This window comes from Muscardinus avellanarius (genome assembly GCF_963383645.1).
Source record: "Muscardinus avellanarius genome assembly, chromosome: 11".
Lineage (NCBI taxonomy): Eukaryota > Metazoa > Chordata > Mammalia > Rodentia > Gliridae > Muscardinus > Muscardinus avellanarius.
In genome coordinates this window covers 10,944,575-10,959,958 of record NC_137797.1, presented here as the reverse complement: position 1 = coordinate 10,959,958, position 15,384 = coordinate 10,944,575, and the positions used below count along the sequence as shown (strand labels likewise).

Here is a 15,384-nt window from a genome sequence, read left to right as displayed (position 1 = left end):
TAGCCTGAAGTTTGGTGAATGCTATTGTCGACCACAGTAAGGAACTTGTTTGTTCTCTCCCCCTCGCTCTTTGTTTCTTTCTTTTTTTTTTTTAGGTACCAGAGATTGAACCCAGGACTGGTCTCCCTCTGAGCTACGCTCTAAGTCTTTATTTTTTTCTTTTTTTGAAGCAGGGTCTCAGCCAGGTGTAGTGGTACACGCTTGTAATCCCAGCATTTGGGAGGCTGGGAGGATGGTGTTTCGTGGACAGCCCCAGCTACTTAGTGAGGCCCTCGGCAACGTAGTGAGACCCTATTTCAAAATAAAGAATAAAACAGCTGGGCGTGGTGGCGCACGCTTGTAATCCCCGCACTTGGGAGGCGGAGACAGGAGGATCGCGCAGGTTCAAAGCCAGCCACGCTGGCTTAAGAGACCCTGTTTCCAACTAAAAATATAAAAAAATAGGTGTCTGGGAGTGTAACCTGGAGGTAGAAGGGTTACCAGGAACCCCAGTAGCACCAAAACAAAAACAAAAAAAAGAAATAGGGCAGGGGGTGTAGCTCAGAGGTCAGATGCCCCTGGGTTCCATCCCCAGTACCGTTAAAAAAAAAAAAAAGTCGTATGACTCTAGGTTCAATCCCCAGTGCCACCAATAAATAAGTAAGCATTTAAAATAAATTACCCTACAGTGAGTGGGGTGTGGTAATTTCAATATTTGGGAGGCTAAGACAGGAGAATCACAAGTTCAAGGCCAGCCTCAGCAACTTAGCAAGGTCCTCAGCAACTTCGTGAGATTAATAAAAACTAGGGCTGGGGGTGTAGCTCAGAGGTAGAAGGCCCCCGGGTCCCGCCCAGTACTTGTAATTCTGAGGTTGTCCTGGGGCACTGCTGCTCACAGTGACCCTGTGTGATAGGGGTTACGGTCTCCATCTTCGGAGGCTCAGCGAGGTTAAGGGCTTCCCTGGGTGCCTGCCTGGCTGGAGAGTGAAGGTGTCCTGCTCCCTGCCGCGGGGCGCCTCCTCTTGTCCCATCGTGTCAGGCTTTCTGCCCTGTCTGTGGGTCTTTGGGCAGGTTGGGGCCTCGTGGGGCTCCAAGATCGCCACCTGCCTCAGGGCACCTTCCTGATCTTTCAGCAGCTGGAGTCTCGCTGCCCAACAAGGAACTGGCACCCTCCACCCCGCCATCTGCAGCACCCATCGTGGCGGAACCAGGAGACGAGGCTCAGGTGCACTGATGCCCGGGTGGAAAGCGCGGGTTGGGGTAACTCATGGTAGTGACTGCCACCTGTAGTTGGCCCTGGCGGTGTTTGGAGTGTGTTCTCTGAACCTGCCTCACTGGTTTTGGGTCTTCCAGGCCAGGGCAGGGGCCAAAGGTCAGGAGGTCAGCCTCCTTCTGCAGGTGGAGAGGAGAACCGGGTCCTCTCCCCAGGGCTCAGGTGGGGTCTAGAGATGCCTGCGGAGGGGGAGAGGGCCTCCCCCACACTGACTTTGCCGCCCTGGGACTGCCGGCACATACAATACAGCAGAGATTCCCCTTAGAACCTGTGGAGTCTGAGCTCTGAACTCAGCACGATTCCTTTTCGTCCTCTGCCACAGAGGGGATGGTCAGTGCTCAGTCCCATGGACCCTGATGGGCAGGTGAGGAAATGCAGTGAGGTCTGCTCACTTGTCCACAGTCTACCTGCCGGTCACCTGTCCAAGGACACCAGCCTCCACATACTCCAGAGAGAAGCAGGCCCAGGGTGGGTGCCCAGGGAGGCTGCGTGGGACTGAGACCGGCAGGTGTAATAAGAGGCTGTTTTGCAGGGGGGACCCAAGTCCCAGAGACAGCGCTCCAGGTCACCGTGCTGGGCAGAGGCACAGATTTCCACCTGTAGCTTTAAAGCCGGTGTGATGGCACCTGCTTGTAATCGCAGTATTTGGGAGGCTGAGGTGGGAGGATCTGGGTTTGTGGCCAGCCTCAGCCACTAGTGAGGTCCTCCGCAACTTAGTGAGACCCTGTTTCAAAATACAGAATAAAGAAATAGGGCTGGGGGGTGTAGCTTGGAGATAGAATGCTCCTGGATTCCATCCCCAGCATCACCAAAAAAAAAAAAAAAAAAAAAATCTGCAGCTCTAGGAGAGAAGACGGGGAGTTAAATGAGGTGGGCTAAAGAGAACGGCGCTTTTAGAAAGAGACGCCCAAGGGGAAGGAGGAGGGACCACAGGAAGGGACTCTCGAGCCAGAGCTGCTGTGCTGGGGTAGCAGCACCATGAGTCTGAATTTCGCCTTTCCATCCTGGCCCTGTGACCTTGAGCAAGTCTTTCCCTCTCTGGGCTTTGGCCTCCTCACCGTGGGGACAGTGACAGTCTCTCTCTAGCCCTCCTAGGGCTTGATCCTAGTGTATTCGCATCCTGAAGCTTGAGCCTCAGCAGACTTGAGGGACCTTGGCCGAGATGGGGAGGGAGGGCGTGTCCTGAGCCGGCCTGGCTGGTGACCCACCTGGTTCCCTGCAGGGCGAGGAGCTGTCCTCGGGCCCCCAGCAGGCCCCCAGCAGCACGTGTGCGGCCTGCCATCAGCACGTGCACCTGGTGCAGCGGCACCTGGCCGAGGGCCGGCTGTACCACCGCCACTGCTTCCGGTGAGTGCGGGGTCGGGGCGGGCTCCGGGCTGGCCTGGCTCTGGGTGCTGGAGCACCTAGGCATCCCCATTTTACTGAGGCGCAAACTAAGACTTAGTGAGGGGAGAGGCCTGTCAAGTCACAGAACTGGGGCAGGATTTTGTGGCCAACATAGGACTTTAGCTCACCTCAATGTCATTGAAAGAAGGAAGAATCTTTAAATAGAGTAACAACCTGCTGCAGGCGTGGCTCCCTGGTGTAGCCAGGTTTTAAGAAACTGGACTACGATGAAGCAATAGAACTCTAAAGACTTAGAAAATACGTAAAAACCTTTAATTACTTAATTAATTATTTGTGTGTGGTGGGGGCTCTAGGACTTGGACCCAGGGGAATTCTACCTCCAAACTACACCTCCAGCCCTATTTTCTTTTCTTTTCTTTTTTTCTTTTTTTTTTTTTTTTTTGGCTACTGGGGATTGAACCCAGGAGTGTTCTATCGTTGACTATGCCCCTAGCCCTATTTTATTTTTATTTTGAAACAAGGTCTTGCTAGGTTGACAAGAGTCTTAGTGATTGCCAAGGTTGTCCTCGAACCTGTGATCCTCCTGTCCCAGCTTCCCAAGTACTGGGATTACAAGGGTGTGCCACCATGTCCAGCTTCTAGTTTATTTTTTATTTGAAAATGGGGTCTTGCTAAGTAGCTGACATCCTAAGTTGCCAAGGCTGGCCTTGGGCCTACAATCATCCTATCTCAGCCTCCGAAGTACTGGGATTACAGGTGTGTACCACCATGCCTGGCTTAAATATTGATATATTTTGTGGTGCTGGGGATAGAAATCAGGACTTTGTGTTATGCTAGGCAAGCGCTACCACTCACCTATATCCCAGGTCCCAAAATATCTTTCATATTACAAAAAAAGAAACTAGAAAATTGAATGTAGTCAAGGGAACCAAGAACTTTCAGCCTGCATTTGATGTGGTTTAGCACTTGTACATGAATGGGGGCAGAAGCCCCAGGTACCTGCTTGCACAATGGAGACCAAAGGAAACAGATTATACCGACAAAGTCACATCTGGCCGGAGGCAGGGTGGTAGAAACTTTTTACAGTGTTTGTCCTTTTTATGGTTTACTCTGATATATTTTACTGTGATATATTTTAGTCTAGTTCATAAAAAACAAACAAACAAACCAGAGCTGGGTGTGGTGGTGCACATCTGTGATCTCAGTACTCGTGAGACGGGAGGATCAGAGGTTCAAGGTCTGCCCCGGCTCGACTGAAAACCTCAGCGATTTATCAAGACCCTGTTTCATATTGAAAAGTAAAGAAGGGCTGTGGGTCTAGCTCAGAGGTAGAACACCCTTGGGTTCAATCCCTGTACCACACACTGACACTCACATAGTAATAAAAAACAAACCTGGGGGAGGGGTGTGGCTCAGTGGTAGAGCTTAGCATTTGTGAGGCCTTGGGTTTGGTCCCCTGCACTAGAAAAACAAACAAACAAACAAACAAACAAAAAAAAAACCCAAACACGTGGGTGCTTGGTTGAAGACCACCAAATGATTTCCTGGGCCACTGGGAGGCAGCCTTCCACGGGCGAGCGGGCCTCTGGGGCGCGGGGCAAACCTTTGTTTCTTCCTCCTGGAGCACAAACTGAAGTTGTGTTTCACAAATTCTGTTGCTGTTTTTATGTAATTTTATCTTTCCACTTTGTTTCTGGTAGTTACTGTTTCTTTTTCTTTTAGAAAGTCCAGAGTGTAGTTGGAGGCGGGAGGCGGCCATGCTGGCTGCGCTGCCTGCCTAAGGGACCCCGCCCTGTCCCCCCGCAGGTGTCGGCAGTGCTCCAGCACCCTGCTCCCCGGGGCCTACAGGAGTGGGCCCGAGGAGGGCACCTTTGTGTGTGCCGAAAGCTGCCCCCGGGGACCCGCGGCGCGGCTGGGGCCCGGGCCCGGGCCCGGGCTCCCCGCACAGCCAACGCAGCAGCGACCCACAGAAGCAGCCACAGATGGCCAGAGTGTGACGACAGGGGCTGAGGCAGATGGACCCAAAGCCAGCCCAGAGGCCCGGCCCCAGATAGCCACCAAGCCTCCAGTTCCCAGCAAACCCCAGGAGCGGGCCAGCCCTCCAGCTAGCCGGCCCACGCCTGCCCCCCGGAAGGCCTCAGAGAGCGTGCCCTCCATGCCCCCCATGCCCCGGCCCCGGTCCAGCCTGCAGCAGGACACGCCGCTGGAGCAGGGGGGCGGCAGCAACCTCGTGAACGGTGAGCAGGAGGGTGAGGAGGGTGCGGCCAGAGCGGGGTGCCAGGCACGTGTGTCTGGGCCTTTAAATGTCCCTGTGTACCAGGGTGTGTGTGTGTGTGTGTGTGTGTGTGTGTGTGTGTAAGGTGCCGTGCCAGCTTGTGCCTGCCTGTACTGTGAATGTGTGTGTTGGGGACTGCCTGTGCTTCTAAGCTTATTTATTTATTTTATTTTATTTTTGTGGTACTGGGGATTGAAACGAGAGGCATTCTACCTTTGAGCTATACCCCCAGTCCTATTTTATTTTGAGGCGAGGTCTCACTAAGTTGCAGAGGGCTTCACCAAGTTGCTGAGGCGGGCCGCAAGCCTGTTATCTTCCCGTCTTAGCCTCCCAAGTCCTGGGATTACAGGAGTGTGCCGCCGTGCCTGGCTCTGAGGTTATTCCTGTGAGAGACAGTCGCCTGTGGTCAGGGGTAGTGGTGCACGCCTGTAATCCTAGTGCTTAAGATGCTGAGACAGGAGAATCGCAGGTTTGAGGCCAGCCTCAGCAACTTATGAAGACCTCGTTTCAAAATAAAAAATAAAAAGGGCCGGGGTAGCTCAGAGGTAGAATGCCCTTGGATTCAACCCCCAGCACCAAAAACAAACGCAGATAGTCCCCGGTGCCTCTGGGTGCCAGTCTCCGCTCCGTCGCCCACACTGGGCAGATGGAGGTCCCTGCCTCCGCTCCCTGTTGCATGTGTGTTGGGTGCATGTGTTCTGTGTCAGTCCTGTGTTCAGGGTGTGGAGTGGGTGTCCGTCTGTGTGTGCCTGTGCGTCCTGTCTCTGGGGTTCTGCGTGTCGGTGTCACTCCTGTGTGTCCTGGTCAGTCCCCAGCTGCCCCCCACCCCCGGCCTGTGTCCTAGTCCTCCCCAGGGTCTGCTGAAGGGCTGGGAGACGGCGGAGGGCCAGGAGGGCCTGAGCTAGTCTGAACTGCAGTGGAGACCCTGCCCCCACCCCCACGCAGGACGTTCCCAAGGACCTCCGTGTTCTACATGAGCTCATGGAAACTGGGCTCCTGTAACCTGAGATGTCCAGGGACCCTTATCGTTCTGTTAAGGGGGGCTCGGAGGCCTGCAGAAGAGAGACTGGGGTCTCCCTGTGGCTTAAGCCAGAACGTTCTGTGTGGTCATTTCTGCTCGGGGCTGTGCACTGGGCACAGGGACTCTGTTCAAACCTCCTGTGCCTTCGAGGTGCCGCCAGTGTTGGGGAGACAGGAGACCCAGGGCAGATGGCGGGAAGGAAGGAAGCGGAGGCTGCTGTGGGATTCGGGGAGGACTCTGGGAGTCCCTGAGGCTTCCTGGAGGAGGCGGCACCTGCTGAACTTAAATAAGCCTCCTGCCCACACGGGGAAGTGTTTAAGGGGACATGGCTTTCCTCCTCTCAAGGAAATGTAGCTGGGAATGTATCTCAGGCTGGGCCTGTCCCTCTGGCTGGTCCTGGGTCACCTTGGGTGCTTATCTAATCTCCCTGAGGGCTGGGCGGGGAGGTTACCATGGCCACCTGGGGTCCACGACCTGCAGGTAGGAGGAAGGGCAGGCGCTGGCTCGCAGGTGCTGTCCCCTGGGCTCCTCTGCTGCCCACGAGGCCTGGCTCACTGTCCTTCCCCATCTGCCCATCTAGGAAGACCGCAGGACCCCCCGGTCCCCAAGCCGAGAGGGACACCCAAGCTGTCACACAGGTGAGTTGGTTCCTGAAAGGCTTCTGTGTTGGAGGTGTTGGTGGTGAGAAAGGGGACCCCAGGGCCTTCCTGAGGAGGGGCGGGGTCAGGAGGGAGCCTCATCCCCAGTCTCCATGGCGCCTTCCCTGGGGCTCTGCCTGGATTCCCTCTGCCACCGCCAGACCTGCTCCCAGGTGGAGATAGCCCCCTCTGGAATCACTACACTGCTTCTTCCAAGACCTAGGCCTTGCTCAGAGAGTAGAAAGCCTGGAAATCTCAGCTGCAGTGCTTGGCTCTCAGGTGCCCACCCTCAGGTGGTCATGCACTTCCCCTCCTCCTCAAAGGCTGTGCTCTAGATGGCCGGAGGGACGCAGGGATGGAGGGGGCACCTACAGCTGTCCTAGGGGTTAGCAGCTGGTTGGAGCCTTACAGCAGCCCTGTGAGGAGTTCTTGTCCCCATGGGGAGGCTGATACAGAGAGGCCAGGTGACTTTGTTCAAGAGTCCCACAGAGACCCTAGTCCTTCTTTCCTGGGTTGTGTGACTCGGGGGTTCATCCTTTCTAGGCCTTAAGGTGTCCAGGAGGATGTGACTATTTTAGTCCGTTCAGCCTTGGGTCCACACTGGCCCTGTGGGGCAAGAGAAGGGAAGGGGCAGCTCCTCACCCCTCTGCCTCCTCTGGCCTCCCTCCAGGATGCCAGCTCCCAGGAAGGACCCCCCGTGGATCACTCTGGTGCAAGCAGAGCCAAAGAAAAAGCCAGCCCCACTGCCCCCCAGCAGCAGCCCAGGGCCGCCAAGTCCGGCCAGCAGGCAGGTGGAAAATGGCAGTACGGAGGAGGCGGCCCAGCACAGTCCAGCGGCCAGCCGAGAGCCCAAGCCCTACAATCCCTTTGAGGAGGAGGAAGAAGAGGAGGAGGAGGCATCCCCGGCAGTGCCCAGCCCAGCCCCCAGCCCTTCCCTGGCCCACACGGAATCCACACCCAAGTCTTTGCACCCCTGGTATGGCATCACCCCCACCAGCAGCCCCAAGACGAAGAAGCGCCCCGCGCCCCGGGTGCCTAGCGCGTCCCCGCTCGGTGAGTGCCCATCCTGGTCCTCAGTTTGGCCTGGGGCTGGGGCAGGTATGGCCTTCCAGGACAGGTGCTGCACAGGCTTCATGGCACCTTCCATTGGTCCAGAGCAGGCCCGTGAGCAGGTTTCATATGAGGCACCCAAAGGTCGGTGATTTTCCTAAGGCCTTGCAGCGCTGAAGCAGTGGAGGCAGGACTCGAACCCTGGCAGGCCCTGTCATGCCCTTTCTCTTGTTTTTTGTTTTTGTTTTTTTGTAGTACTGGGATGGAACCCAGGGGCTTTGGGGCTTTCTATCTCCGAACTATACTCCCAACCCTATTTTTTTTCCTTCCTTCCTTCCTTCCTTCCTTCCTTCCTTCCTTTCTTTCTTTCTTTCTTTCTTTCTTTCTCTCTTCTTCCTTTCTTTCTCTCCTTTCTTTCTTTCTCTTTCTTCTTTCTTTCTCTCCTTCTTTCTTTCTTTCTTTTTATTTTTTTGGCTTTTGTTTTTGGTGGTACTGGGGTTCCTGGAAGCCCTTCTACCTCCAGGCTACACTCCCAGACCTATTTTTTATATTTTTATATGGAAACAGGGACTCTTCAGCCAGTGCGGCTGGCTTTGAACCTGCGCGATCCTCCTGTCTCTGCCTCCCAAGTGTGGGGATTACAAGCGTGCGCCACTACGCCTGGCTATTTATTTATTTTTTTGAAACAGGATCTCACTGAGTTGCAAAGGATCTTACTGAGTAGCTGAGGCTGTCCACGAACTGCAATCCTCCTGTGTTTCAGCCTCCCAAATGCTGGGATGACAAGTGTGCGCCACCATGCCTGCCTTTGTTTTTGTTTTTGTTTTGGTACTAGGCATTGAACCCAGGGGCATTCTATCTCCAAGCTACACCCCCAGCCCTATTTTATTTTTATTTTGAAACATGATCTCACTAGATTGATGAGAGTTTCACTACTTGCTGAGGCTGCCCTTGAACCTGGATCCTACCATCTCAAGTACTTGGATTATAGGTGTGTGCCACCATGCCCAGTTGATTATTATTATTATTATTATTATTATTATTATTATTATTATTACAGTTCTGGGGATGGAACCCAGGGGCATTCTACCTCTGAGCTACACTATCCTAGCCCAGTTTTATTTTTTATTTGAAACAGGTTCTCACCAAGTTGTAGGGAGCCTCACTAAGTTGCTGAGACTGACTGCAAACTTGTGATCCTGTCTCGGCCTCTCAAGTATTGGGATTACATGCATGTACCACTACGTCCGGCTTATTTTTTTATTTTGAAACAGGATCTTGCTATGTTACTGGGGGTCTTGCTAAGTTGCTGAGACAGCTCGAACCTGTGATCTTCCTGTCTCTATTTCTCTAGTACTGAGATTAATTTCTTTTTTGTGGTACCTGGGATTGAAGCCAGGGGCTCCCTATCACTGAGATACATCCCCAGCCCTTTTTATTTCATTGCCCGGGCTGGCCCTGAACTTCCAACCCTCCTGCCTCTGCCTCCCTATTCTCTGGGATCACAGGCGAGTGCTACCCCAGGGAAGTGCTGGGCACAGCGCTGTTGGGCCTCTGGGGCTCACGGTGGGTCAGCTCTCGCCCTCCCTCCCTCCCTCAGTCCCTCTCCCTCTGGCCACAGAGCCACTCGGGTTGTGCCTGGCTGTAGTGACTTCGAGCCGTTCCTTCCCTGAATGTGATTTCAGCCCTCATCTGTCAAATGGGGGTGGACCAGCCCCAGGGAGCTGCGCCTGTCCCCGCCCAGTGCCCCCTCCGTTCAGCTCCCGCAGTGCTTGGCTGTCCCTGTACCCCCCTTGGCCACCTCTGCTGAGGTCTGGCCGCCCCAAGAGCTCAGCGGGACCCCTCAGCTGGCCACCAAGAGCATGAGGATCCCAGGCAGGGGCTCAGGCAGGTGGAGCCCCAGGTCTCTGTCCAGGTGGAGATGGGGGTGGTCTCGGGAGGGGCATGAGCTTGGAGTTGGACTTGGTTTGGCTCCCGTCCAGCCTTGTCGGGGCGAGTACCCTCTCCTCTCTGAAGTACGGGTGATGGCCTTGGAGGCAAGGCCTGTGTCGTGTGCAGGAGGATAAAGGGGTTCTTGGCAGAGCCTGGCCTGGAGCTGGCCACAGCCAGTGCTGCAGCCTCCCTCCTGCTCCTGCACCGCAGGTTGGAGGCCAGCTTCAGTTTCCCGGCCTTCCCTTGCAGCGGTGCCTCACCTCCCCTGCCGGGCAGCTTGCCTTAGGGTGGGCTCAGCACGGGAGGGCTGCGGGGAAGCAGAGGCGCAGAGGCGCGTGCTGCTGGGTGAGGCTCGACCTCTGTTGTTTGCTGCTCTTGGGCCCTGGCTCTGCCAGAGGGAGAAGGGCTTGGCTTGGGGGCCTCCTGTGGCTCTGGGGAGTGGAGCGAGTTGGGTGAGGCCGGAAACCTGACTGGCCTTCACGCCTGCCCCTCACTCCTCCCCACAGCTCGCCATGCCTCCCGCCTCTCGCACTCGGAGCCCCCCTCGGCCACGCCGTCGCCAGCCCTCAGTGTGGAGAGCCTATCGTCCGAGAGCTCCAGCCAGACTGCCAGTGGGGAGCTGCTGGAGCCGCCAGCCGTGCCCAAGAGCTCGTCGGAGCCCGCTGTCCATGCCCCCGGCACCCCCGGCACCCCTGGGAACTCAGCCAGCCTGTCCGCCGACTCCTCCCTGTCCTCCTCTGGGGAGCTGGTGCAGCCCGGCACGGAGCAGATACCTCAGGCCAGGACCCAGGGCAGCCCGGGCGTCCAACCAGCCAAGCCCTGCAGTGGCGCCACCCCCACCCCTCTCCTGTTGGTTGGAGACAGGAGCCCTGTGCCTTCCCCCGGAAGTGCATCTCCACAGCTGCAGATGAAGGTGAGTCCCGTCCTGGTCCCCCACGCCCAGTGCATCCTCTCCTGGACGTGGGTCTGGTCTCCAGATGAGGATGTCCAGATGTCCAGGCCTTTTTGTCTGCCAGTGCTGGCTTCCGCCTTTTTTGTTTGTTTTTGTTTTTGCTAGGGATTGAACCCAGGGGCATTGTACCTCTGAGCTACACTCCCGGCCCTATTTTATTTTTTATTTGGAAGCAGGGTCTCTCTAGGTTGACGCAAGCCTTCCTGAGGCTGGCTGTGAACCCACGATCCTCCTGTCTTAGCCTCCCAAGTGCTGGGATCATAGGTATGTGCCAGCACACCCAGGTCCCACCTTCTTGAGTGGCCTTGGCTATGTCCACCCTCCCATTCTACTCTAAGCAGTGACGCAAATCCATCTGTCCATCTCCCACCCATCTGCCAGGCCTTCCACCTACCCAACTGCCCTCGCACTGACACGCTGGGACCTGCTCACCTCGCTGCCCCTTACCCGCATGGCCCCCGCCACCCTTCCCTGTGCCATGGCTGTCTTGATGCCGGGACGCACTCAGACCCTGTCCTTTCTCTCCAGGGACTCATGGTCTGCTCAGGAAGATGTGCACACCATTTTTCTAGAAGGTGATCTGGCTTAGAGCACAGAGGGGAAGGGATGGATCCCTTTACTAGAGACCCAGCTTCTGTTGCAGGACAGGGCAGCTGGCCTCCACGAGCCTCCTGGGGTGAGGTCATCATGTGAGGTGGCCCCTGTCCTCACGGGCCTCATAGCCAGGTCGGGAGGTGCTCAGGGCCCTTGCTGCTGTAGGGGTTTGTGGTGGGTAGGGTCAGGCCTCCGGGGGGCTCAGGACACACCTGACTGAGCGTCTGTTGTGTGTTGGGTGGGGTGTTCATGGATGAGGCTGACACAGTTGCACCCTAAGCCCCCTCAGGGCATTTTCTGGGCTCTGTCTTCTCAGTGTGGAGTGGGCGTGGGGAGGGCTGGAGGAGCCCTGTCCATGGCCCCGGCTTTCCAGGGCTGTGTGGACCTCGGGCTTGTTTGTTTCTCAGCCCACGCCCAGATCCTGGGGTCAGGACATGAGTCCGGGCACCTAGGTCATGTGTCTCTCCACCCGTGTGTGCTGTGCTGGCCCAGCCCCAGCAGAGGGCGGAGGGCTGCTCACGTGGGGCCGCTGCAGTCTTGGCCTGACCGCCGTGGCCCAGCCCACCTGTGTGACTTTCAGATCCCGTTGACCTTCCCTGGCGTGGGCCACAGCGTCATGTGCACTAATGACTACTCTGATCATCACGTGACCTTGAGACGTCCCTGTCCTTCCGGGGACCTCGGGCTGCCCTTGAAAGTGAAAGTGAGGGGCTGGGAGCCGTTCCAGTTCCCGCGTTGCTCTGGGGAGCGCCTGGCTCCCTGGGTGGTGGGAGGTGGCTGGGTCAGCCAGGATCCCCAGCACAGCTCCCTCTTAGAGTCTGGTTGTCATCCAGCACTGTGGCGGTTGGTATCCTGTGGCTGAAAAGGGCTAAAGGCCCCCGAGGGGGTCACAGGCTTTGTGCTGTTGGGCTTTGCTGGCTACTCTGTGGATGTTTGCAGAGGCAGCCCAGCCCACCCTCACCTGGGATCAGGAAAGGATTTCAGAGGCTCTGGCTCTTGGGTGACCACGCTGGCCCACGCCCACCAGGCGCATCTTGATCTGTGAGAGCCAAGCCCTGTCCTGTGCTGGACTTCAGCCTGGTGCTATACCTGCTTCCAAAGCCCCAGAGGGAGTCCCGGCCTGAGAGAATGGCTCCCTGCGCTGGTGCAGGGTCCTCAGTCTTCAGTGCTGCAGGACTCCAGTGTGGCCGCTGGAAAGCCCCGTGATGTCCCCATCGCAGGCGGGGCCCTGCTGTGCCCTGGCGGGGGTGCTCAGAGAGGGCAGGGTCTCCACGGAAGGTCAGAACGACGTAGGGCCTGGGCTCTGGGTGCATCCAGGGTGGGATGGGCAGCAGAGGGTGGGGTCTTACGCAGGCAAGAGGGAGCTGCCCCCTCCATCTGCTGACCAGAAGGGTCAGATTCCTGGCTGGGTGCCTGAGGTGCAGGAGCTTTGCCTCTGAGCCCTCGTTGGGAAAAGGTGTCCCTGTAAGGCCTGGATGAGCTCTGTTAGCTGTGTCCTGCCCTTAACTCTGCGGTAGACCAGCGCCCCTGTGTTGGGGCTGCCGGGCCTGAAGCAGTTCTCACTCTGGGGGCCCTCGGAAGTGGTGGCCTTGAGCAAAGTGCTTAACCTCTCCAAACTTATTTACTCAGCTGTAAGAGAGTGTTACGATACCCACTTTGCCAGGCTTGGTGAACCTTATCTTTGTGTCCCCCCCCCCCCCCCCCGGTGATGCTGGGATGGAATCCAGGGCCTCCAGCATGCTAGACAAGTATTTTTACCCTGAGCCACACCTCAGCCCTGGTCGTGAGATTTGACCAGGACTGTGTGTAAAGCTTCCCGTGAAGTGGTACAGCAAAAAAAAAAAAAAAAAAAAGCAAAGTAGGTAAGAGTAAGTAAGTGATGGAATTTGTTGACTGAGTGCACCAGAGGTGGGTGCCGGGAGACTGGCCTTGTCTGGCCTCTTCCCCTGGGGTTCTGGCCCGCTTTCCACAGTCCCATGCCATCACGCGGCTCCTCCCCAGACGTAACCTCTGTCATGTCCCTGCCTTTAGTCTTCCTGCAAGGAGAATCCTTTTAACCGGAAGCCATCGCCTGCAGCGTCTCCAACTGCCAAGAAGGCCACCAAGGGCTCCAGGCCAGCGAGGCCACCTGCCCCCGGACACGGCTTCCCGCTCATCAAGCGCAAGGTGCCAGCTGGGAGTCCCCTTAGGCCTGGGCCCCAGGCGGGGTGTTCGGGCTGCTGACCCCCGGTGTGCAGGAGGAGCCCATGGGTGGCAGAAGGCTGAACCTGTCACCAGGGGTCCAGAGCGGATCGGCCCTGCAGGAGCAGGGCGTGCGTTTAATGGGTTACTGACGATAGTTCGGGTGTCCGGGGCTCCTGTGAGAGGCCCCTCCTGAAGGTCCCCTCTGCACAAGGTCTCTCTCGTTACTGTCCAGGGGAGCCATTTGCACCAGGGCAGGGGACCGCGGCTCTCTGGGGTGTCTGTCGGTGCAGGGCCTGCGGCCTGAAGAGGTCGTGGCAACCCCCACGCCGCCGGTCCTTTCTCAGGCTGGCATGCAGGACAGGATCTGGGTCCAGGGAGCCGCAGGAACCGGTGCCAGCCAGAATAGTGGGCTGCGCTCCAGGCCGCAGGATGCTGGAGGAGGGCAGGCGGGGAGGGCGCGGTCCTTCAGGTGACCAGGCACTGTTGGGCAGGTCCAGGCTGACCAGTACATCCCCGAAGAGGACATCTATGGAGAGATGGATGCCATCGAGCGCCAGCTGGATGCTCTGGAGCACCGGGGCGTCCTGCTGGAACAGAAGCTGCGTGGCGGGGTACATGGTGAGGAGCTGCCGGCAAGGCCGGGCGAGGGGCTTGGGCGGCAGAGCTGCTCTTGCCAAGTGGGGAAGTGCTGCCAGCCCTGGCCTCAGCGGTGTCTGTCTGGCTTCCAGAGGGCCGAGAGGATGACATGCTGGTGGACTGGTTCAAGCTCATCCACGAGAAACATCTGCTGGTGCGGCGCGAGTCGGAGCTCATTTACGTGTGAGTCCCGCTGGCCCTGCCGCCACCCTCGCCCGCGAGGGCACAGGCCGCGCAGCTCACCGGCGCCTTATTCCCACCTCTAGCTTCAAGCAGCAGAACCTGGAGCAGCGCCAGGCGGACGTCGAGTACGAGCTCCGGTGCCTGCTCAACAAGCCGGGTGAGTACAGCCGTGCACGCCTGGCCCCAGCCCTTCCCCCGCCGTAGTGAGGGGCGCTTGCACAGGCTGGTACAGGGCCAGGGGGAGAGGGGTGGGAGGCCCTCCTGGTGATCTCAGGACGGGGTGATTATGGCCGGTGATAAGTAGCTGTAGCCACGGAGAACTGCATGGGGACTGCATGCCAGGCGTGGCAGCCCACACAGAGGATTGCAGGTGAAGCCAGCCTTGACAACTCTTAGGAAGGCCCTCTGCAATTTAGTGAGACCCTGTTTTCAAATAAGAAATTAAAAAATCTGACTGAGGGCTTAGCTTGGAGGTAGACTGCCTCTGGGTTCAATTTCTAGTGCCGCGGGGCGGGGGGGGGGAGATCAGGTGTAGCTTGGCGGTAGAACACCCCTGGGTTCAATTTCCCAGTACCACAAGAATAAATGAATGAATAAACAAACAAAGAAATAAGGAACCACAGGGCAGGGCCCTTTCAGTCAACTTGCTGTGTGCCCTCGGGCGGGTTCTCTGCCTTGTTGGGCTTCAGTATCTTCACGTGTAGGTCAGGAATGAAGAGACATCCCAATGGCAGGAGGAGACGTGGATGTGGAGACCTCCGTCCCCTCTGCGGGGCTGATGGCTGAGCCAGGGTCTGGCGGGGGATGGGGTTGTCCTTAAATGCCCTGTGGCTGCAGCCTGTGCCCTATGCAGGTGGAGACCGCAGAGCTGTGGGAGGTCAGGGCTGGGAGCCAGGGCCTCGGCCTCTGTCCCATGGCCCAGGCCTGGTGCAGGCCACCGTTGCCACTTAGCAGATGGGGCATGAGGGCCAGAGAGGCCAAGGCTGGCCCCCTCGCGTCAGGCTGGCCTTTCATCAGCGGCTCTGGCCTGCACCTGTCCCTTGCACACAGCCCCTCCTGTGTCTGTGACCAGGGCCCTCCCTCTCCACTGATTGGGGAACTCAGGAGGCTGGAGTGCCCGTAGGGAGGCCACAGAATGCCCCAGGCCCCTGCTGTACGAAGGCTGGGGCGTGGCCACTTGGAGCCACAGTGACATCCGGTGGCCAAAGTGAGCACAGGCCCTCTGACCGGCCTGACCCTGGGCTTACTGGGGCTGCTCCAGCCCGCACTGTGTGGTGGTCAGCTTGTTCCAGATATTGGTTTTAGAGAATCAGGCTGGTT

The 15,384-nt window shown here is 57.5% G+C and overlaps 1 protein-coding gene across 1 annotated transcript in view; it reads left to right on the top strand.

Moving 5' to 3' along the window:
- Window positions 1-15,384, top strand: part of MICALL1 (MICAL like 1) — a gene marked incomplete at both ends in the record, with an annotated part of 33,643 nt that overhangs the window by 14,303 nt on the left and 3,956 nt on the right. The window contains 10 exons of the mRNA XM_080704787.1: window positions 1,113-1,204; window positions 2,475-2,599; window positions 4,406-4,836; window positions 6,476-6,533; window positions 7,204-7,586; window positions 10,022-10,428; window positions 13,093-13,227; window positions 13,737-13,863; window positions 13,974-14,064; window positions 14,148-14,221. Coding sequence (XP_080560913.1) covers window positions 1,113-1,204; window positions 2,475-2,599; window positions 4,406-4,836; window positions 6,476-6,533; window positions 7,204-7,586; window positions 10,022-10,428; window positions 13,093-13,227; window positions 13,737-13,863; window positions 13,974-14,064; window positions 14,148-14,221 — 1,923 coding nt within the window. The remainder of the gene's footprint in view (window positions 1-1,112; window positions 1,205-2,474; window positions 2,600-4,405; window positions 4,837-6,475; window positions 6,534-7,203; window positions 7,587-10,021; window positions 10,429-13,092; window positions 13,228-13,736; window positions 13,864-13,973; window positions 14,065-14,147; window positions 14,222-15,384) is intronic.